Source organism: Chelonia mydas, chromosome 1 (assembly GCF_015237465.2).
Source record: "Chelonia mydas isolate rCheMyd1 chromosome 1, rCheMyd1.pri.v2, whole genome shotgun sequence".
Taxonomy (NCBI): domain Eukaryota; kingdom Metazoa; phylum Chordata; order Testudines; family Cheloniidae; genus Chelonia; species Chelonia mydas.
In genome coordinates, this window is record NC_057849.1 from 98,857,711 (window position 1) to 98,882,461 (window position 24,751).

Below are 24,751 nucleotides of genomic sequence, written 5' to 3' on the forward strand. Positions count from 1 at the left end.
CACCTCCCTTCACACCCTGAAGTATTCCATGGCAACCCTCCAGTCACTGGGTATCTATATGCCAGGACAAAAGAGATTATTTCATCCCCAATTACAGCATAGACCACACGCATCTCTGTACCAACCTCAGTGCCACTACAAGGAGCAAAGAAAGAAAGGGAAAATGCCCTAAATGAAAATAGTCTGACTCTCAGTCTTCATCCTAACCCTCTACATCTAAACACCACTTTTGATGGGCAGGTTTTGAGGTGCCGTTAGATCACTCCCCAACTGACACACCGACCATCATTCCACACCCATTTGGTCACCAATTAGCAGTGTTCCACTATAGGGTCCTATAGATAATCTGAAGTAGGTACTCCATTCAGTTTACCTCCCTATCCCCTGCACAACACTATTCCCAATCCCTTTTCAGGGACTCTTCTCACGAGAGTTTGCTATGACACGAGGTAGAACCTCTAGTTAGGAGCTATATAACCAGTACTTCAACATCTATGAGGAAAAGGTATTTCCCAATACCCAAAAGAAGGGAGGTTGGAGACTCATGCTAGATCTCAGTGTTCTCAACAGGTTTGTCAAGGCTCAAAAATTCAAGATGGTCACCTTATTGATGATCATTCCAGCATTGGAACAGGGAGACTGGTTTTCGACTCTTGACCTCTAGGACACCTATTTTCACATCTTGGTCCTACTGATTCTCAGACGATTTCTCAGATTCACGACCACTACTAATGCAGAGTGTTTCCCTTAGGGCTATAATCAGTCCAGAGGGTATTGTCCAAGGTGCTCTCAGTGGTTGCTGCTCATTTACACTCTCAAAGGATAATGGTTTACCCATACTTGGATGATTGCCTTCTCAGAGCCCAATCTCTCTGGGAGTCTCACCAAGTCACTGATACGACAGTACATTTATTTACAGAACTGGGTCTACAGATGAACACCCAGAAGTCAACCCTCACTCCAGTCCAATGCCTAGAATTCATAGGGGTCGACCTCAGTGCATTATAGGCCAAAGCCCTCTTACCTCAACACAAATTTCTATCATTAGGCCCACTCATACACGCCATTCAAAGCAGCCCAGAAATACCAACGAGGCTTCGCATCCAACTCTTGGGATATACGGCAGTGGGCATGGCAGTGATACCTCATGCCAGGCTCCACATGCAATGCCTCCAAATGTGGTTTGGCTCGGTTTAAAAAATGAACAAGAACAGGTTGGATAAACTGCTGTCACTACCCATTAGGATCAAAAACTCCTTAAAAGGGTGGAAGGACCCAGCCAATGTTTGCAAAGGGACCTCTTCTCGCAAATATCACCGTCATTACTCCTCACCAATGACGCATCACTCAAAGGGTGAGACATGCACATAACGGCCTCATGACAAAAGGCAAATCGTTGCCTGTGGCGAGATCCCCCACATCAGTCTTTTGAGCTAAAAGGTGACAGGAATGCCTGTGCCCATTTCCTCCTGCTCATCAGAGGATCTCACACACAGATTCTGGTAGACAACTTTGCCAGTATGTACTACACCAGTCTGCAGGGGGAGCCAGATCACCTTACCTATGTGCAGAAGCGATGAGATTATGGAATTGATGCATCTCCCACAATGTTATACTGTCTGCGGCGTATCTCCCAGGTACACAGCTCAATAGCAGACAGTCTCAGTAGCAAATTCCCACATGACCATGAGTGGAAGAAACACCTGTCCATATTTCACAACCTATTCAGATGATGGGGGACACAGTCTACAGATCTGTTCACCACTTACCTGAACAAGAAGTGTCCATACTATGGTTCCAGAGCAAGGATGGGACAACACTCCTTAAGCGATGCTCTCCTTCTCCACTGGGATGAGGACCTTCTCTGCGCCTTCCCTCCATTTCCCCTACTGTCAAAGTTCCCGCTGAAAATAAAAAGGGATGGAGCTTGTCATTCTGATTATTCCTACTTGGCTGAGGACAGACCTGGTATCCTTATCTGTCACAGCTTGCGACGTGTCTGCTGATCTCTCTCACAGCCGTTCTGCACTTGCTCTCATAGAACAAAGGACATACCCTATATCCCAACCTGGGGATTCTCTGCCTCAAGGCATGGCTCCTGTTTGGTTCCAACACCTAGAAGGCTCCTGTTCAAGAGAGGTATAAGAGGTTCTGTTACATAGTAGAAAGAACTCAACACGACGCACTTACCAGTAGAAATGGCCCAGGTTTCAGATTTGGTGCACGTCCCAACAAATCTCCCCAGCATCCTTGACTCTTCCACATATCCTAGACTATGCTTTAACCCATAAATGAGCTGGACTATCTCTAAGCTCTCTCAGGGTTTACCTAATCGGTATTACAGCCTTTCACCAACCTGTAGAGGGGTACTCAGTGCTGTCACACCCAACTACAAAAAGTTTCCTCAAAAGTATAGTAAAATTCTTCCCACAACCTCTACATCCTACCCCCATATTGAATCTTGTACTGAAAAGACTGACTAGACCTTCCCTTTGAACCCATGGCCACCTGTTCCTAATGTACCTATCCATGAAAATGGCCTTCCTGGTAGCCATTACCTCAGCCAACAGAATAGGAGAGAGTGCAGCTCTGATGGCATGTCTTCCCTATAATATATTTTTCCAGACAAGGTGACACTCAGACCACACCCAAAATTCATCCCTAAGATAACCTCTCACTTTCACTTGAATCAGTTAATTTACCTTCCAGTCTTCTGTCCCAAGCTTCACCAAGACAACAGGGAGGCTATAGTGCATACTCTGGGTGTCAGGAGAGCCCTGACCTTCTACCTGGACAGGAAAAAGGCCTTCAGGAAGTCCCCTAGGCTTTTCCTCTCTATGGTGGAAAGATCCAAGGGCTCAGCAGTATCAGCCCAAAAACTTTCCAAGTGAATCTCGATTTGTATCAGACATTGTTACCAAGTTTGTAAAGTGGCCACTCCAGATGCCATTTGTACACACTCCACAAGGTCAATCTCCTCATCCGTTGTCTTCCTTAAGGATCTCCCTATCTCAAAGATCCATAGAGCAGCAATGTGGTTGTCAGCCCACGCTTTCACAGAACACTATGTGATCAGTAGGTAGTCTGCCTTCGATGCCCTCTTCAGCTCCAGCCGGTGTCAAGTGGAGTGCCCCAGGGGTCGGTCCTGGGGCCGGTTTTGTTCAATATCTTCATAAATGATCTGGAGGATGGTGTGGATTGCACTCTCAGCAAATTTGCGGATGATACTAAACTGGGAGGAGTGGTAGATACGCTGGAGGGGAGGGATAGGATACAGAAGGACCTAGACAAATTGGAGGTTTGGGCCAAAAGAAATCTGATGAGGTTCAATAAGGATAAGTGCAGGGTCCTGCACTTAGGATGGAAGAATCCAATGCACCGCTACAGACTAGGGACCGAATGGCTAGGCAGCAGTTCTGCGGAAAAGGACCTAGGGGTGACAGTGGACGAGAAGCTGGATATGAGTCAGCAGTGTGCCCTTGTTGCCAAGAAGGCCAATGGCATTTTGGGATGTATAAGTAGGGGCATAGCGAGCAGATCGAGGGACGTGATCGTTCCCCTCTATTCGACACTGGTGAGGCCTCATCTGGAGTACTGTGTCCAGTTTTGGGCCCCACACTACAAGAAGGATGTGGATAAATTGGAGAGAGTCCAGCGAAGGGCAACAAAAATGATTAGGGGTCTAGAGCACATGACTTATGAGGAGAGGCTGAGGGAGCTGGGATTGTTTAGTCTGCAGAAGAGAAGAATGAGGGGGGATTTGATAGCTGCTTTCAACTACCTGAAAGGGGGTTCCAAAGAGGATGGCTCTAGACTGTTCTCAATGGTAGCAGATGACAGAACGAGGAGTAATGGTCTCAAGTTGCAATGGGGGAGGTTTAGATTGGATATTAGGAAAAACTTTTTCACTAAGAGGGTGGTGAAACACTGGAATGCGTTACCTAGGGAGGTGGTAGAATCTCCTTCCTTAGAGGTTTTTAAGGTCAGGCTTGACAAAGCCCTGGCTGGGATGATTTAACTGGGACTTGGTCCTGCTTCGAGCAGGGGGTTGGACTAGATGACCTTCTGGGGTCCCTTCCAACCCTGATATTCTATGGTGCTGTCTTTTGTAACACACCCACCTCTGAAGTCCTGATGCTTCAGAAGGGGTACTGCTCAGGAGTCACCTATAGTGGAGCACCCATAGGGACACTACTCAAAGAAGTTGTTACTCACCTGGTTCAGTAATGATGTTTCTTTGAGATGTGTGTCCCTATTGGTGCTCCACAACCCGCCCTCCTCCCCTCTACTTTGGAGTTCTTGTCAATGACTCTGGTGGAGAAGGAACTGAGGAGGGTTAGCCCAGGCACGCTGGCTAGCCTCCTGGCGCAGCATGAGGAGAGACAGCACATGTGCAGGCCTAATGGACACTGCTAGTAAAGTTCTCCAATCAGCAGCTCAGGAACCAAGCACACCTACACTGGCATACTCATAAGAGGGCACATCTCAAAGAACCATTGTTACTGCACAAGGTGAGTAATTCCTTACTTTACATAGTTAGGCTGAGATTTGGGAATTGGGCTTCCAGATTCCTTAGGGTCGCTTTGAACACCTCAGCATTAAATTTTATTCCAAACATCCAAGCTGCATAATTACTGTGCAGGCCGTTTTCAAGTTATGCTTTCAGATAGTTTCATGGCTTCGCTCCTTATACATCTAAGCGGTAGCTCTTGATCCGCCTTGAAATGTCTCCTGCTTCCTCAGTGTATATAGAACATATGTACTGGATTATTATTGTTAGGAACATTATTGAATGCTGACTTGTGCTCAGTGCCTGCATAGTACATGGAGTAAGACACCCCCTGTAACTAGCTGTGCAGAGAAGAATGCAGGTTGTGTCTTCACTGGAATCTGGTAAGCATTTGATCCACTTTCTGTTTCCCAAACTTGCCCCCACTTACTCCTATCTACAACCATACTCCACTTTGTGATGAACAGCTCCTCAACCCACAATATGTCTTTGTTGTCTCTTTATTTAGGGTTAAACTAGGCCTGGCTCTGAACAGATTTTCTTCTAAGGGGTACAGGAAACAGCAATGTGTCGTCTGCGAAGGGTATACTACTAGCTAGTACTGCTGGCAGAGTTTCAGTCCCAAGAATGATTAAGTTTGGGCATGGAAAGAGTGTTCCCATGGTCCTTTCACACTCTGTGTGTCTGCTGGTGCCATCATGGCTGCACGGAGGAGAATGCATGCCAGAGTTCTTTAGTGGCATAGCAGGTGTCATTATTCTTCCAGTTCCTGCTCCCAGTGCCCTTGGATGGATTATATTTCACACAGGCATAGGCCAGGATTTACAAAACAAGGTAACTAAAGTTAGACTCTTAAATAAGTGGCCTGGTTGGTTTTAAAGTGCTGAACCTGCAGAAGCTTCCATTGACTTCAGTGGGCACTTCTGAGGTCTGAGCATTTTTGAAAATCTGCTCACTAACTCAGGTGCTTAAATATGGATTTAGGAACCTAAACTGAACATCTTGGCCATAATGTGTCTCTCTACCATTGATGTAGCATGGTACCTCTTACCCCAGCCTTTTTAGGAGTCTTAGTGGAGTTCTTAGATTATAATCTCTTTAGAGGAAAGTCCCTCTTCCTCTCTGCCTTGAGCAGATCTGAGCACATCATCTGTGCTCCACAAGTAAAGTAAAATGGTGAAATTGGAGGTGATCTATTTTTTGTCCCTTTAAAATAGGCTTCCTTCATTTGCATCTACATATTGTTTTAACTTCAGTGTAAACTGCTTGTTTGCTTTTTAAAGCAAATTTTATTTGCTTTCATTGAAATTTTGCGTATTTTTAACAGTGAACTGCAATGTACAATACCTGAAATATCAGTTTCTTAGGGAGGAGGAAGGTTGAAAAAAATCACTTATAATATTTGTAACAGTATTACCTTTGAGGCGTCAGTCAGTTTACAGTGCTATTTAATATGTAGTGGAAGCGTACAACTACTGTACACTGAAACAAGAAATCCTAGAATTCACTAGCCAAGTATCAAGACTGAAAGTAAGACTCACTGAAGGGACTCACTGAAGTAATACTCAGTTCAATTATCGGAACACAAAACCTGTCCTCTATTTTCTACACTAGATATCTAAATTATTACTCTTGATAGGTCCATGCTCTTCCATTGACAAGTAATCTGCTTTTAGAATCTGGACTTATAGCCTTCTGAGTGACCAATGGTCTAACAGCAACACGTTTTTACCCACTGATCTTTCAGGACAGTCCACTGATGACAAGCTTCCTTGAGTTCAAACATAGATTTGTCTTGAGTTGATACAATTCTAATTTTATCCAATGACTACTGAAGGAAAATTGAATGTCCTTCAATATTAAGTCTGATTATTTACTTCTATGGGGGAATTTGGAGTTGGAGTGTCTCAACATTAGCTTCTATTATGTTTTTTTAATATATGTTAATAGGTCAAGTTTGGAAAGGTGAACCAGTCTTGCAGCCCTTTTGTGTCTCTTGGATTTTTACCAAACTACCTCTTTAATTTCTGAATTCTCAAAGATGTAAGGGTGTTTTCTTTAAATAGCTGAAGCAAGCTATTAGTAAAAGAAATCCTAACGTACCTAATATTTACTATGTGTTTCTCAACCCCCAACCCACTAATGAGTCTATCTTTGTAGGTTTCAGAATAGCAGCCGTGTTAGTCTGTATTCACAGAAAGAAAAGGAGTACTTGTGGAAGCTTAGAGACTAACAAATTTATTTGAGTGTAAGCTTTCGTGAGCTACAGCTCACTGTTCACTGAACAAAATATTTAAAACCTAGCATGATCTAGAAAGTTTTCTGTAGTGTATTTCTGTCTCCAGGAATTGTGTTTAAAATGATTGTTTAATTAAAATGGGCACCTTTATGTGGAAAAGTGAGATAATTGATTATTTCAGTAGTCAAGTAGGGGTCTGACTGGGTCAGTTCCTTGTACTTTTTTTGTACTCCCTGTTGATTCATGGAAAGCAAGAAAGTAAAATTAACAATACCTCCAAAGCTCTGTCATTACTTCGCTGAAGAAATCATGTTATTTTTATTGTGCTGTGGAGGGAGTAGTGCAGCAGAGTATTCTGTGGAAAAGTGGGAAGAGCACACGTGGAAGGAAATAACAAAAGACTAAAAGCGGGCAAAAACATGGAGTGGAGGGAAAAGTAAGGCAGCCACTACGGAACAATAGCGGAGGAGGAAATGAAACAAGAAGAGACAGACAGAGGAGACAGGATAGAGAGTGTTAGGATAAAAAGGCCGAGAGGAGTGACATTTCAAAAGAAAAATGGTTACAAAAAGACTGAACCAGGAGATGCTTATGATGAATGTGTGAGAGGAGAAGGAAGTGCACTGCATATATGCTACTGTATGTAAGAGGAGGACTCTTTGGGTATATATACTACTTCTGGGGGAATTCTGCGCCACTGCAGAAGGCAGAATTTTGCAGAATTCTCTGTTTGCCCCACAGAATTTCTGGCCCCCACTAAGGGCCACTGGACTCTGCAGAGCCCAGCTCGCAGTGAGTGGAGTGTCCAGCCTGGCTGGGCTGGAGGCTGCACGCTCTTTGATCCTCATTCAAAGAGCGTGCAGGGGATGGGGTGGGAGAGGGCCTGAGAGACCCACCCAGCTCTGGCAAAGCATGGGGAAGGGCATGGCTGCACCACACCCTGTCCCCCGGCAGAGCAGTGAAGAAGCTGAGTGGAGTAACGGCTCTGGGGGAGATGGTGTTTGGGCTGGGGGCTGCCCTGCAGCTGGGCTCTGTGAGAAGGAGGGGGTTGGTGTCTGGGGGGGTGCTCTGTAGCTGGGCTGTAGTGTGTGTGTGTAGGCAGGGGGCTGGTGTCTGGGGGCTGCCCCGTGGCTAGGCTCTGTGGGGAGAGGGAGGCTGGTATCTGGGCCAGGGGGTGCCCCATATCTCGGCTCTGTGGGGAAGGGGGTGTGGGTGTCTGGGCTCTGGGTACCCCACAAAGCTCCCTCCAGCATTCCTCAGCTGGAACTGGGTTGTTGTAGAGATTTCTTTAACTTTCTATTCCTGGGGGAAACTTTTTTGCTGTTGTCTGTATTGTTGACATACTTGTTGACAGGTATTTTGAAATAAATTACCAAAAGAATTGAAACTGGAGTGATTATATTTTATTTCTACAAAATATGCAGAATTTTGCAGAATTTTAAAATATTGTGCGCAGAATTTTTAATTTTTTGGTACAGAATTCCCCCAGGAGTAATATACCCTGCAGCTGGGTGTTTGTCTACCTGCACTTGGAAGCAAACATGTGCTGGCTCTGCTTGAGCTTGTGTGCTAAAAACAGCAGTGTAGCCAGAGTAGCATGGGCAGTAGATTGGGCTAGCACCAGATCCAGTGTTTTTTCTGGAATGAGCAAGACTGCCATCTTTGTCTCCGGACGAACAGGTAACCCTTATGTCTCCCTCTCACCCTGATGAATTCAGGCAGTTCCAGGATCATCTCTGTAGAGTTGCTGGTGAACTACAGATTCCTCTTGAAGAGGTTTGGGAATCCCAGCACAAACTCCTGGACATCCTCCTTCCATCTAGATCCAACAAAGTAGTGTTCCCCATTAATGAAGGTATAATGGAGCCAGCTAGACCTGTTTGGCACATCCCTGCGACTTGCGGTCCCACCTCCAAGAGGATGGAAAAACACAGTTATGTGCTAGCCACAGGGGCTGAAGTCTTGCTTTCTCACCCCATCCCAACTCTTTGGTGGTCCAAGCAGCTTTGAAAGGGCTCGTCAGCAACCGCTTCAGTCTACTCCTGCGGCAAAGAGGTAAATACCTACACCTACGGGAGAATGGTCTTCTTGTCATCTAGTCTCCAGTTCAGGATAGCCAACTACCAGGTACTAATGGGCCAAGTATGACTTTCTGAACTATTCCAAGTTTGCGGAGTTCACCGACAGCCTTCCACAGGAGGACAGAGTTAGTTTCCAGTTCATATGACTGTCTTCTATGTCAACAAGCACAGAAGAGTAAGATTAATCTCCCTGCATGTAGAAGCAGTCAGCTTGTGGAGCTGGTGTGTCCAAAACCAAATCACCTTATCAGCAGCGTACCTTCCTGGAAAACACATACTTTCTAATAGTAGGAAGGATTCCGTTAGACAGTGTTACCTGGGTAGGTGGAGACCTGCTCTCCTACCCCTCTTATTGAAGTTGCCGGAAGAAGGAATCGAGGGGGCACAGGGTCGGCAGGGCCTGGTGTTACTAGCACGTGGCACCAGAAGGCACTAGAGCTAACCCAATGGACACCACTAGGGGAAAAATTTCCAGTGACTATGCTTGGGCCATGCATACGTGTACACTGGAATGGAAATGTAAAACACATCTCAAAGAACAACAGTTACAGAAGGTTAGTAACTGCTTTCTTCACTTGAACCAATTGATCCACTTACCTGTGTTCTTCTGTAAACTGCACACTTTCTCTGAGGAACAGAGACTCCACGCTCTTGATGTCCAGTGGGCTGTGGCCTTTTACCAACACAGAACAAGACTAATCAGGAAGTCCCCAAGACTGTTCATCACTATAACAGAAAAAATCAATGGACAAGAGATCTCCACCCAGAGGATCTCGAAATGGATCTCTTGCTGCATTTTATTCTATTAATTATCGAACTTTCCCTTGCCATGGGGTAAATGCTCATTCCGTGAGAGCACAAGCAGTGACTGTGGCATTTCTTCAGGAGGTATCCCTCCTTGATATCTGCAAAGTAGCCATGTGGGGTCCATTCACATCTTTGCAAGACTGTGCCCTAGTCCAAGACTCCTCTGCTGATACCTCCTTTGGAATGCCTGTCCTTTGCTCAGCCCTGCCATCTACATCCTCCTCCTACTTAAGTACTGTTTGTTAATCCCCCACAGTGGGATGCAATAGGGACCATCACTCAAAGAAGAAGAGGAGGTTACTTACCTATAACTGGAGATTCCTTGAGATGTGTGGTCCCTGTCTGTATTTCCATTCTTGTCTTCCTTCCCTTCTGCTTTGGATCTCCTCAGATTTGTGGTGGAGAAGGAACTGGAGAGGCAGGCAGTCTAATCTTCCCTTTATGCCCTTGGTTGGAGGCATGATGTGAGTCAGAGCGCATGCATGTGTGGACCAATGGACACTACTTTCAGGTTCTCCGGCTCCAGGTGCATGGTGCAAATGTGTAACCACCCCAATTACAGGTAAAATACAGATAGGGACCATGCATCTCAAAGAACTTCCAATTACAGGTAAGTAACTTCCTCTTGCCCAGGGTGATATGATTTTTGGGTTTTTTTAATCATTTTTCTGTGTGAGTTCATTCAAGAGCACAGTGATTATCTGGTTTCACCTACATAGTTTTTATTGGGGCATTTGGTGCACTGTATGAGGAATGCCACATGTTGTGGTAGGCATGTGTTGGACCCATGGAACTTGAAAGGTGTGTTGTGGGGTGTATTCATCATTGTAGCAGTGGAGCTATTTCTGCAGGCTTTGCATCTGTTGTTATGGCAGTGTCTGGTGCTGTTTTGAGTTTGAGAGTCCTCGTCTGTGGGGAGCTTGCTTCTGATGATGAGTTTTGCAAGGTTGGGGGGTGGTTTGGAGGCCAGAAGAGGGGGTTCAGGAAAGATTTCTTTAAGGATGCGGTCTCCATCAAGTATGGATTGTAATGTGAGGGAGATGCCCATACCTGAGCCATTTTTCTTTGGAGACAAATCTGAGGAACTATAACAGATTGAGGTGTTAATATGAGATGTTGGAACAGATTAATAAATTAAACAGTAAAAAGTCAACAGGACCAGATGGTATTCGCCAAGAGTTCTGAAGAAACTCAAATATCAAGTTGCAGAATTACAAACTGAGATAGGTTACATATCGATTAAATCAGCCTCTGTAGCAGATGACAGGCAGATACCTAATGTGATGCCGATTTTAAAAACAGGCTCTAGAGGCAATCCTTGCAATTACTAGCCAGTGAGCCTATCTTCAATACCAGGCAAGTTAGTTGAAACTATAGTAAAGAACAGACTTATCAGACACATAGGTGAATTCAGTATGTTGGGGAAGGGTCAGCATGGTGTCTGTAAAGGGAAATCATGCCTCACCAATCTATTAGACTTCTTTAAGAATGTCAGCAAACATGTGGATGGGATGATCCAGTGGATACAGAGTACTTGGACTTTCAGAAAGCCTTTCACACACTAAAAGCTCTTAAGCAAAGTAGGCAGTCATAGGAAAAGAGGGAAGGTCCTCTCATGAATCAGTAACTGGTTAAAAGACAAGAAAAAAAAGGGTAGGAATAAATGATCAGTTTTCACAGTGGAGAGAGGTAAAAAGTGAGGTTCCTCAGGGATCTGTACTGGGACTAGTGCTGTTCAACATATTCGTAAATGATCTGGAAAAAGGGCTAAACACTGAGGTGATGAAGTTTGCAGATAATACAACATTACTCAAGATAGTTAAGTCCAAAGCTGATTGTGAAGAATTAAAGGGATCTCCGTGAACTTGGTGACTGGGCAAGTAAATGGGAGATGAAATTCAGTGTTAATAAATGCAAAATAATGCACATTGGGAAACATAATCCCAACTAAACATACAAAATGATGGGGTTTAAATTAGCTTTTGCAGCTCAAAAAAGAGATCTTGATAATGTGCAGCAGCAGGGGAAAAAAAGCTGCTAATGTTAGGAACCATTAGGAAAGGGATAGAAAATAAGACCGAAAATATCATAATTCCACCATATAAAACCATGGTAGGCCTACACCTTGAATGCTGCGTGAACTTCTGGTTAACCCATCTCAAAAAAGATTGAATTTGGAAAAGTACAGAGAAGGGTAACAAAAATAATTAGGGTATGGAACAGCTTCCACCTGAGGAGAGATTTAGAAGATGGGGAATGCTCAGCTTAGAAAAGAGACAGCTAAGTATGTATATATTAGAGGTCTATGAAATCATGAATGGTGTGGAGAAAGAGAATAAGAAATTGTTGTTTACCCTTTCACATAACAAAAGAACCAGGAGTCACCCAATGAAAACTGGCAACAAGTTTAAAACAAACATAAGGAATACTTCACACAACTCACATTCCGCCTGTGTAACTCATTGCCAGGGGATGTTATGAAGGCAAAAAAGTATAACTGTATTCAAAAAAGGATTAGATAAATTCATGGAGGATAGGTACATCAATGGCAGTTAACCAAAATGGTCAGAGACGCAGCCCCGTGCTCTGGGTGTCTCCAGAAAACTCCAACTGCCAGAAGCTTGGACTGGACGTATCTGGCACTGGCCACTGTCAGAAGACAGGATAGTGGGCTAGGTAGACCATTGGTCTGACCCAGTATCACCATTCTTAAGTTCTTATTATTTAATGTTACCCTGTATGGGTTCCAGTGTGGGGTGGTAGGTGACAACTGGGGGTGTGCAGTTGGAAGTTTTTTTTCTGTATTGAAGCAGAATGAATTCGGAGAATAACGAATGAACACTCTTCACAAAGCAGTCCCTCCACATCTGATCTCTTAGTTTTTATCCTCAAAGGAAACTTACAGAACACCTTCAAAAGACAAGCCTGGGAACGTAAATTCATAACTTTGCTGGACACTGAAAATCATGGTTTTAATAAAGACACTGGATTAATGGTTTATTACAACAACCTGTAACTCACTAACCCCCCCTTTTTTTTGTCCTGTGACTGCAGAGATGTGAATGGGCCACTTCACCTTGAATGGTCTCATAGAATGTGTGTTAACTACTTACGATAAATAATTTATTTTACCTGGTATTTAGCTGTGACGCTCTGAGGGCTTGTCCGCACTGCTGTAGCGCTTCAGTGAAGACACTATCTGTACCAATGGGAGAGGTCCTCCCATCAGCATAGGAAATCCACCTTCCTAAGAGATGGTGGCTAGGTCGATGGTAGAATTTTGGCGATTAGGTCAGTTTAACTGCATTGCTCAAGGATGGGGATTTTTCACACTCCTGAGCAACATAGTTATACCAACCCAATTTCCTGGTGTACACCAGGCTTGAGTACCTTTTCCAGAACCGAAGAAGAGATCTGTGTAGCTTGAAAGCTTTTTTTCACCAATAATAGTTAGTCTAATAAAAGATATTACCTCATCCACCTTGTCTCTCTAATATCCTGGGATCAATACAGCTACAACAACACCACAAACAATGGACAATACAGAATTTTGCTGTCTGAAATGGAAACTGCACAACATGAAGAAAAAGGAAGTAAAACTAAACAGCGACATCTACTTTGTTAGAAAATGCAAGAAAGAAAACATCATCCTAGAGGACTCACCATCTGTAACCCTCTGACTACTACATACAATTCCAAGTATGCCGAACAGCTCTGCAGAAGGACTTCAGAAAAATTGAGTAACCATCTACTGCACCTCATATACTGCAGAAGGGACCACCTCAAACAAGAAATCATCACATAATTCTGCTCCAGGATAAACCATTGCATCCGGACCCACCATATGGACACTACACAACAACCCAACCTCATCTATTTATCAAGATGACCCCTAACTGGAGCAGAATTATCTGTTCTCTCCAAGGGACTGAACTTCTGCCCCATCAGAGAACCTGATTCCATACTAACTTGTGGAGAACTGGAAGAATTCTTTCACTGACTCCGCCTCAAAGAATTCTTTCACAATGATGATACCAGCCACACTACCACCTCCCCACCAACTTTTTTTTCATAAGAAAAAAGAATCATATGACTGGACAGCTAGTGGATGACACCACACACTTGATCATTACTTTGAATGCTTCAGGAAAAAAAAAAAAGATTGTGAAATCTTTAACAAACATTACATCCACCACAATCTCTCTGCGGCTGAGACAACAGCTATATAGTCCCTGAAATCTAACTACCAGATAGTGATCAAACCAGAAGACAAAAGGGATGCCATCATAGTTCTCAACAGTGATGACTACACGTCAAGCCAACTGCCAACCCTTCAACACCACCCACCAGAAAGAACTCAAAGAAAACCCACACCACAGTTCACCCTGGAATTTAAGGATATCATCAAATCCTTCCCCAAGCAACTCCAAGAGAAACTCTACAACATCATGCCCCCTCCGCCCCCAGAACCTTCTGCAGGCTTCCCAAGATACACAAACGAGGGAAACCAGGCAGATCCAGGATATCTGACCATGGCACTCTTACTGAAGGAATAGCAGAACTCACAGAAACCATCATCAAGCCACTCACCACACAGAGGGTCAGCTTCCCTCAGGACACAGCAGTCTTTCTCCACAAACTCTGCAACCTTAACAGTCTCCCTCAGAACACATCACGGCAACCATGGATTTCGCCTCCTTATACACAAATATCCCTCCCAATGACGGCATTGCAGCCATATCTACAAGTGAATGGACAACACTCGGATATCCACCTCAAACACATTGCCAAACTTATACATTCCATCTCCACCCATAACAGTTTTACGTTCAACAACACACTTTGTCCAAACCATGAGAACAGCTAGGAGTATTAGGAATCCTCCCCAGTATGCCAACCGCTTCATGGCCATGTTGACGGAGAATTTCTGGACAAATACACCACGAAACCAAAGATATATTTGAGATACATTGATATTTTCAACCTCTTGACAATGACCTAAACTGCATCATAGACTTCTACCACATCTTGAACAGCTACCACCCATCCATCAAACTCTTTCTAGAATACTGCCATACCAGCATCAACTCCCTGGACACCACAGTCAGAACCCTACAGACAACAATGTTCAAGAAACCTGTAGATAATCACATTTTCCTCCAGTAACCACCCAGACGCACCAAGGAATCTGTTATCTACAACCAAGTCCTCAGATACCACAGAATATACTGTAAGGACGACACATCTTAACAGATTTAAAACTGCCTTCACCAGACAAGGACATTCCACCAGAGAAGCGGATCGCATCGTGCAACGGGCCACCTAAATACCCTGAGAGAACCTATTTCAAAAAAGAAACTAATCTACTTTGCATCGCACACCCCTAGTTGTCACCTACCACCCCACACTGAAATCCATATGGGGTGTCATTAAACAATTACAACCCATAGGTGGTGTGGTCAACATCTGGAAAGATTTCTTTCCAAACACTCTCTTTTGGCCTTCAGACAACCCCGCCGCAACCACTCCAAGTGCGTCATTAGAAGGACATTCCCCATAGACCAGGACCACCAACCCAAAGCAGCACCAGGCCCTGCTATAACAACAGATGTAAAACCTGCAGACATCTCGACTGCTCCAGTGATCATTGTCTGAAATTGTAACTCAATGTAGTACTTGAATTTATTTATTTAGTTAGTTTTTGAAGTCCTAATGAAATGAAATGGAATACCTACGGAAGGTAATGACTTGTAAAGTACAGTACTAGAGTATTTTTTTCAGACTAGCATTGCTAAATTATCAGTCAATTCAAATTCTGCATAAAATGAATGTTTGTTTTAGCAATCAATAAGTATGCAAATAAAGTTCTTTCCGTTCCACTTAACACAATTAAAATTCTCAGCAAGTTAAATATATTGAATTGTTTATCTGCGGAGAGGCATGTAGGGCTCCAATTAAGTTTACATGGATAAATGCAGATTTGTGTTTGTGAATGTCAAGCTGACAGAAGCTTAATACTGTAAAAGGGCTAATCAACACTGAATATGTTTAGTGTCAGTAAATATTTATTGTGCAAATGTTGCTCATGGAACGCTAAGGCACAAAAACCAAGTTTATTTTGCTTTTTAGTGACTAAATACTGTAATTTGTATATCATCCCATCCACATCCCTTCTGTATAATTTTGCTTTGTACAAAATTATTTTTATCACTTCATCACTTTGGTGATGGTATTGGAGAAGGACGACACATGAGCTTGGCTGTAGTTTTTTTTTTTTTTAAACTTAATTAAAAAAGGGGTGAATTTACTGATATTTGTGGTTTTGTTCCACGAGCATATTCCAGATAGCATGGAGTTGGACCAGGTACAGTGCAGATAGGCAGGCAGTATGCATCATCATATAACTCTGACAGTGGATTTTGGGCCTTCTGTTCCTAAACCAGGGTACCAAGATTACTAATCAAACTGTGCCAGATTGTTTTGGTTTTTAATGTGCACAGGTGTTCACTAGGAAGTTGGTTCAGATCACAAAATTAATTGGACCCAAGAGATGTTATATATAGTGTTAGGTCACCTTAAATTAAAAGCTAGGGCATTGACCCAAAGAATCCTCATGCTTTTATGAGGCTGCTGTTGAGGAATATTGTCTCAAAATTGATAGATAGATAATAGATAAAGAATTAAAAGTACATCTTAAGCAGATCTTTTGTTTCATTAATACTTTACAGTGGACAATATGATAGAAAGAAGGAAAAAGAAGTAAGAAAAATCTTTCTGTTGGCAACTGCTACTAAACTCTACTGTGTTTTGCCTCACAGTGCATGTCTACACTTCACTAAAACACCCACAGTTGGCCCAGGTCAGCTGACTTGGGCTCATGGGACTCAGGTTGCAGAGCTATAAAATTGCAGTATAGTTGCTAGGGCTGGAGCCTGGGCTCTGAGACCCCACAAGGGGGAGTGTCCCAGAGCCTCAGCTCCAGTCTGAACCCAAATGTCTACACTGCAGTTTTATAGCCCTGCAGCCCACGCCTTGCAAGACTGAGTCAGCTGAGATGACCCAGCCACGGGTGTTTTATTGCAGTGTAGACAAGAGGTCAGGGAGGGGAACAACAAAGCTGTGATTGTGATCCTTATTTATACTGGCAACCCTCTTAACAATGTGAATGAGAGGTAGAGAAATAAACGGTTGTTTTATGAAGGAAACAAAATGAAACTGAATTTTAGTGATTTTTATCTCATGGTTTTCTGGATTACAAAATGTGATTTTATTTTATTTTATTTTTAAGTCCAAGGCTGATGGCAGGATTAGTCAATTGCAGAATGGCTATAATATAGGTCAGTTTAGTTTCTAACTTTGCATGAAATAAGCCGTGCCTGTTGGCCTCTGTTTGATCCTGTGAGAGTGGGGGCTAATGTCTGGCCAGTGTTTGGGAAGCAGCAGGTAGTCAGGAGCAAGCTGTTCTAGGGGTTCACGTTTTTGTAGCATGGCAGTCATTCACACACAGATGGAGACCTTATGAACTTTGACAGAGGTCATGCTAAATTGCAAATCTAAAACTTCTAGACTTCTGAAGACTTAGGGTGGCACATTATTATTTTTTCAGTCTGTGATTAGGAACATCATTGAAGCTGTAAACTCACTTTTAAGGAGTAGATCAACCATCCATCCATTGTTTAAACAAGTGATCTTGGGAACAGATACAGTCTTTCATGGTACTTTGAAAGGAAACTATGGCATATTAAAATGCTAATTTAAATATGTAGAACACACTTCTTATATTGCTTCTGAAACACCTAGGCTTGCCGGCTTTTATTGAACTTGTAGAAGGACTTTTAGAGCTGAAAGCACTGCAGAAGCCTCTGATTTTTTTTTTTTTTCCTGTTACACATGGTTTGGAATGAATTAAGATACTCATGGTGGTTTTTGATTTCAGGTCTTTTGGGGCAATCAGTTGAGACACCAAGATCTCTGTCATCTGTCATCAGCCATCATCTCAACAGGGATCTTATAGCGGTTTAGGAAAGAAAAACATGAGATGATATGGTTTCACATTGTAACATATTACCTTTTGCATTCAATCAAAGTCAGAGAACACTGAAGGGCTACTCTGTTGTGTTTTAAATTACAATTCTAAAGCTGCTCTTGAAAATCTGTCATATTTTAATTTACCACAGTTTCTAGTTAAGTGGGAAAATTAGGGGAAAAGTCAATAGTTAGTCTTATGCTTGGATAGCTCTGCTCTGTAGTATCCAAAATATAGATTATATTTGTTCCCACGTTACATTCATTTATCTTCTGCCACAGTTCTATGTTTTTACTAAATTGTTTGTTGGAGGTATAAAGAATGGAATGTTATATGTATGTAAACATCCAAGGAGCTTGGATGACCTAATCACCCAGGTGGCTTAGAAACTCATCTTCTTTTAATCACATGGTCAAATTCTCAGAATTGAACTAGATGTATGGTGCTGGTTAATGGCTCATGAACTAGTCTTTAGATCTACAACATTGTTTCATAAGGCCTAAGTCAGATTCCATGTGTTGAAAGTGTTTTCGGTATCGGCCACACAGAGAGCTAGAAAATTCACACCAGCAGAAGACTGTAGGGGGAAAATGTTTTTTAAAAGTGTGCGAACTGGGTTATGCATAAGATAACAAGAATGTTATTCATGTTTCTAAAGCTGGAGAAGGAAAAAAGGGGGGGGGGAGTGCATTTAAAAAAAACATTCACTGTATTGCTGAGGTGGTATCTCCATTTCAGAAAAAAGAGAATGTAAATAATTCATTAGATCTGCAGTTGTGAAGTTTGACTATATTTACCTATTCTGGTGCAAATAGTACAGCAATTTCATATTTTATTTTTAATTATGGTTATCAGAAAGACCAGTTAAGCAGTCTTCAAGGTTGATGTGCAGTTTCTACTGATCCCTGAAAATGTACCTGTGAAGTGACAATCTCTAAAATACAAAGCTAGGAAGCTTTCCTCTGAATGTTAGAACTCTTCATGAAAGTGCTCACCCCAGTTAATATTATATGGGTTATGCTCTTCATATAATTACATAACTCTATTAATGGTATTAACTTCCAAGAAATGCCGTTGTTTACTGTGGGACACTGTTCTCTAGCCAGGTCTTTGTTATGCTCATGATGGCTCTTGGAAACCTTTTGCTAAAAGTCCTTCCCTAAATTTAAAGAAAGAGTAAGGATAGTGATCTTTGATGGAGATTACTTACTCTCTGGATACACCTAAATTATCCTTTCCAGAGATGGCTCTCAGAAGAGAAAACTTTTTAACTTTAGAAATGGCTGAATTGCATCAATAGCAGATATAAGCAGTTTCACCAGAAAGGATGCTTTATTCTTGCTACCTCCATCCCCTCCATTCACCACTACAAAGTCGTCACCTTCCACAAACATTTCAATGAAATTACATAGACTTAACAGTGTGTTGTGCTATTTATATAGTCAGTATAGTTTCATGAAAGAAATTGTAAATATTTCTAGCAAAGTGGAGTTGAATGTAAGTTTGTTTTCCTAGAGGTTGTGGACATGAGAGATTTTTGCTTAAATGAGAAAATAAATGATTAGTTTACTCAGTCTTTCACTCTGTCTCTCTGTGGTAGATACTCCTCCAGTACATGGGGTTTATTGCAGAATGTTTTTGAGGGAGCACTGTATTAAAATGCAACTTGCATGCTTTTGAGCTATATTGTTGTGGGAGACTGTCAGAAGCAACAGAGAGCAGGGTTGTTTGGAGGGTTTTTAGTGGGGAATGTAGGAGTTCAGTTCACCCACAGATCCTGGCCTTCTCTGTCTCCTAGCTGGCACAAGGTCCCCCAAAAGCAGTAAAGTGGAGAAAAAAGACAAAATAAAAGAAAAGGTGGGAGAAGAAAGAGACAGAAAAGGATAAGCAGAAGGGAAAATGCAAAAACCAAGAACCAATATTTTACCTTTTGTGGCCATTATTGCCATGTAATGCATATGGGGAGAGGCACAGGGGAGTGGAAAATCTTGATTAGAGATTTGGCTGGACAAGGTTGAGTAAGAGGATATGAAGATTGTATTCTAGAGAGGATGGTGTGCAAGTATGAAGAAAGCACAGATAACTCTCAATTTTTTGTAAGATCTATAGATAACCTTCATGAATTATAAATGACGGAATGTTATAAAATCTTATATAAATGCTTCAAACTCAATTGAGAGACAAGCAAGGTGAGGTAAAATCTTTTAATGAACTGGTGTTTTCATTGCTATGTACATAACTTTCCCAACAGGATGTCTCTAAAAGAATGTCAAGGTGGGTGTGGTTAATGGGAAATGCTGAGCTTGTGGGTATGGCACTGATACTCCGATGGGACTTCACTGAGCTCTCTTTAGGTCCTGCCTATATCTGCTTGGACTAAAGCAAAAACCTTATGGTCACTTTTTGCCCTTATTGACTTCATTAGGTTTTGGATCAGAGTCTGTCAGGAGAGGTGAGAATTGCAAAGATTTATGTCTTAATTAAACTGAATCGTCCAGAAATAGCCAGTGTCTGAGTGCTACGTGGATCACCCTCCCCCAAAAAAGATTCTGTCAGTGCCATGGTTGCCAAATTAGTTGACTGGAATTCAGTCTGAGGGGAAAAAGCAGCCCCCTGAATCTGTTTTGTTTTCTTTGTTTCTCGGTATTGCTTGTGATTAACACATTCATCTGATTTGACTCAATGTTTTATTTATAGGTGTGACTCACAATATAGCTTTACTGCGAGAAGTGATAATCCATCCACGCTTTGTTCAGGGAGATGTCAGCACTAAATTTCTTCCTGATGTGTATCCTGATGGCTTTAAAGGTTTGTTCTCCCTTAAAATATTTGTGTGTGTGAAAGAGTATCTTCATTATTACAATTTCTGTTTACTTCTAGAGTGGATTGTTCTCTAATCAGGTTTTCAATTTTTAAATGAGATCATTATCTACAAAATGTTTTGGAATTTTTAATAGGTTGCAAAATTGGAGTTATTTTTCTTGAACTTCAGAAAGACATCTTTGGCTACAAATTGAAAATAAAAAAAAGTCAAATAATGGGCAGAAAATACATATATTTCACATAATCTGATACAGAAAATGCAATAATAAACATCCTGCTGAATATGGGCATAATCACAGGAGGTGCTTAGTACTCATAACTCCTGTTGACATATGGGTGGTCAGTGGGAGTCTGAGGGCTCTAACGCCTTGCAACAGACACCATATCAGATTGGGCCCTGTGATACCATGGAAAGTACGCACTCATTTATCATTGTTAATATTAAATTCATAAGTAATATACATTAGGGGAAATATTTTCTTTGTATTTATATAATCTGTTGCAAATGTAGTTGTTTTATTGAGAAATTAAACCTGTCAGGCACTTTGTTGGGTTTTTTCCCACAAGTTCTTATTTTTGGGACCCTTTGTCCTAGCTGTCTAATTTAGTGATTATGCACATATACGTTCCATAGCAGATGGATCTAGACTCCCTCAGAACGGACCAAGACCAGTAAGGCCTGTAACAAAGAGGAAGCAATTTAGATCTCACCTGTACTATAGATCCTCTTTCCAGTAGTGATCACAAGACTTTACCAAAAGAAGGTCTAGACCTCCCTGAAGTGGCCAGTTGGCTTTGTCCACAGGCCCTTCTCACAGACAAGTTCAACCTCCAAGCAGTCATGTTGAGTGATAGAGGACAGCACACCTATTCCTATCCATTGGAAGATGCCTGTCTCTCTTTCTCTGTTTGAAAAGAGATCATGTCAGACAAGTAAGTGCTCAGCACTGAAGGAGGGATATGTTATCCAGTTCATCTCTCTTTTCTGAGTCTTCTCCCCCCACACCTTCCACACACACACACCCCAGTCCCTTTTCAGGGACCCTTCTCATGAGACCGTTTTGTTTCAAGAAATAGTCTCTTTTGGAATTGGAAGCGACAGATGGAGGTCCCTTACTAACACAGAGGGAAAGTTATCTGTTCATGGTATTTCCTGGTCTCAAAGTTTTCTGGTGTCCTTCATCCCATTCTATATCTAAGAAAGCTGAACTGCATCATCAAGAAAGCAAAGTTCAGGATGGTCCCCCTCGCTTCTTCCTTGGGGATTAGAGATTGGCATGGTGCCTTAGATTTACAGGATGCTTACAGGTGGCAAAACCTCTCGGCTACAAGAAATTATTTTGATTCATAGCAAGCAACAGCCGTTATTAGCATATGGTGCTCCCTTTTGGACTTTCGTCAGCTCTGAGGGTCTTCACCAAGTGCATCTCAGTGGTGGCAGCCCACATATAATATTTAGGCATTCAGATATTTCCTTATCTGAATGATTGGCTAGTTTACAGTACATCAGGTAACCTCCAAATCCAAAACAGCATGCGTGTCATCAGGCAGCTGTTCTCTCATCTGACCCTGCAACTAAAGTTGGACAGATCAAAGTTATAACCAACACTACACAAAATCTTTATCAAGGCAGACGTCAATGCCATGACTGCCATGGCTTACCTTTCGATGGAAAGATTTCATCCTGTAGCCTTTCATTCCAAAAGTCTCAAGTGCAACTCAGTGAGAACAGTGCATGCCTGCCTACATCTCCTGGGCCACGTGGCCTTTTGCATGTACGTAACTCTTCTTCATGCCAGACTTCACAATCACTGTCTGCCGGCCTGGCTCCATTCAATATATTGTGTTACTATGCCTCCTCTAGACATGCAGACTCCATGATTGCTCCAGTCTCTGGACTGGTGGTTGGATCTGTGCAATGTGTGCAGAGGGGTTCCCTTTCTGTCCCCAGTTTTGAATATGACCCTGGTAACAGATGTCTACCAAGGGTTGGGGACCCACCTCAGTCAACTTCAGGCACAAGGTCTTTGGTCACCCCAGGAGTTCTCTCCACATAAATTTCTGGAGTGCAGAGCTATTTGTTGGGCTTGCAAGATGTTTATGTCTGCTATCAAGAACCATGTGATATAAGTTCTTACAGAGACCACCAGTGCCATGTTTTATCTGAACAGGCAGAGAGGTGCAAGATCATCTCAGCTATGCAAGGAGGTCATCCACTTGTGGAAGTATGTATAAGAAACAATGTCTTCCTCAAGGAATTCCACATTCCAGGAGTGAGGAACACAATTGCAGACACCCTCAGCTGGGATTTCATAGACCAACACGAGTGGTCAATCAGAACAAACATCCTCCAAATCTTTCATCAGTGGGGGGGTACCCACTGATAGACTTGTTTGCTACCAACCTGAACTACTAGTGCAAGAGATTTTGCTCCATGATTGGGGGCAGCTGGGGTTCCATTGCAGATGCCTTTCTTCTCCCCTGGTTCAGTCATCTCCTATATGCATTCCCTCCAGTTCCTCCAATTCTAAGGAAACTGAAAAGAAACAAAGCAACTTGAATCCTAGTGGCAGTAGCCTGGCCAAAGCTCTACTGGTTCATGGATCTACATTGGTTTTCCATCACATCTCCAGTGATGCCCTAGTCCACTCATGCCTCAACTTTGCCCTAGTCAAGGATCATCTATCTCCAAACCAGGGCAGGTCCCTGCATTCCAGTCTCCAGTCTTTCCAACTCATGGCATGGATGATCTCTGGTTGAATATTCATGAGAGATTGTGCGCCCGAGATGTTCAAGCCATTTTGGTGAACAGCAGGCACTATGTGCACTAGTTACATATATGCGCTAGAGCTACAGATGCTGCAAACTGGAAAAGATTTTCAATTTGGGCAGTCTCAACACAGAGGTCAAAAATGTACTTGACTGTTTTGTTACACCTGAACTCATCTGGCCTTTCAGTTAGTTGCGTGAGAGTTTACCTGGCTTCCATATCAGCTCTGCATCCTCCAGGGGATGGATTTTCCATCTTCTCTTACCCTCTGGTTTCCAGATTTCTGAAGGGTTTTGTCAGCATCTACCCACCTGTGTCTGACCCAATACCTTTATGGATCCTTAACCTGGTCTACTCTAGACTAATAGGTTCTCCCTGTGGCAACAACATTGTTATCTTTGTTGTTCAGGAAGACAGCGTTTCTGGTGGCAGTCACTTCTGCAAGGAGGGTTCAAGCTCTTTTAGCTAGTCCTTCTTTCACAGTCTTTCAAAAGTTTGTATTAGGCCACACCCTAAGATTATGTCGAAGATAGTATCAGCTTTCCACCTGAATCAAACTATTAATCTTCCATGTGTGTTTCCTGAAACCTCACTCTTCCAAAGCTGAAAGGAAACTCCACATATTAGACTTTTGTAGGGCATTGACATGCTCTGTGGCTCGTACTAAATCCTTTAGACCCTCTCCCAGGGTTTTTATTGCCTATGCTGAGAGTTAGAGGTCAACCAGTAACAGCTCAGTCTATTTCTCGTTGGATTTCTGATTGCATTAAAGTGGTTCTATGACCTTGATAAAGTCTCCCTCCATCAAGCCCAGTCTACCAGAGCACAGTCCAGTCCACGTCATCAGCTATTCTGAGCGACATCCCTATAGTGATCACCACTCCACTTACCACACAGTGCTTAATTGTAGCTGTAGTGAAAACAAGAATAAGTTTATCAAAGAACAGAGTCTCAAATGATAGTAAGTAAAAAATATTGGAAACAAATGGTTGCATACAAAACAAACCTTAGCACAGTTGTGTTCAGCCCCATTCACAAAAGTGAGAATCTGTGTGTATGCTCCTTTGTAGGACTGGGACATACAAAATTCAGATTACACAATTAAAATGTATTATCATATTTTTTCTATTTAATTTTATTGTAAAATGAGTGTCTTTTCACTGACCTCGTTGGGTCAGGCCCTAACTGTTTTTTCCTCCAAAAACTAATTTCTGTAAAATGTGTAAGAATCTAAATAAAATAATTAAGTAAATAAAAACTTATTTCATTCTCAAGTTTCCATAGGTTTATTATAAACTAAAGTTAACATCTTTTTAAATTGAGATATATCTTGACAACTTTTCTATTAACCTACATTGCCCACTTTAAATTAAATCTTTGCTTTGACTGGCATAAACAATAGTTTTTATAGTTATTTTTAAACATGTCTCTTCACCCTGTCTAAATTAATTTTCACCAATACAAAAATGCTTGCTTAGTTTGTTTTAGGCATTTT

General features: G+C 42.2%; 1 protein-coding gene across 9 annotated transcripts in view; it reads left to right on the top strand.

Annotated features, from left to right (window-relative positions):
* Window positions 1–24,751, top strand: part of PCCA (propionyl-CoA carboxylase subunit alpha) — a 391,797-nt gene that overhangs the window by 189,714 nt on the left and 177,332 nt on the right. For all 9 annotated transcript variants that reach the window (XM_037896419.2, XM_043535149.1, XM_037896417.2 and 6 more), the window contains one exon: window positions 20,361–20,471. In XM_037896419.2, coding sequence (XP_037752347.1) covers window positions 20,361–20,471 — 111 coding nt within the window. The remainder of the gene's footprint in view (window positions 1–20,360; window positions 20,472–24,751) is intronic.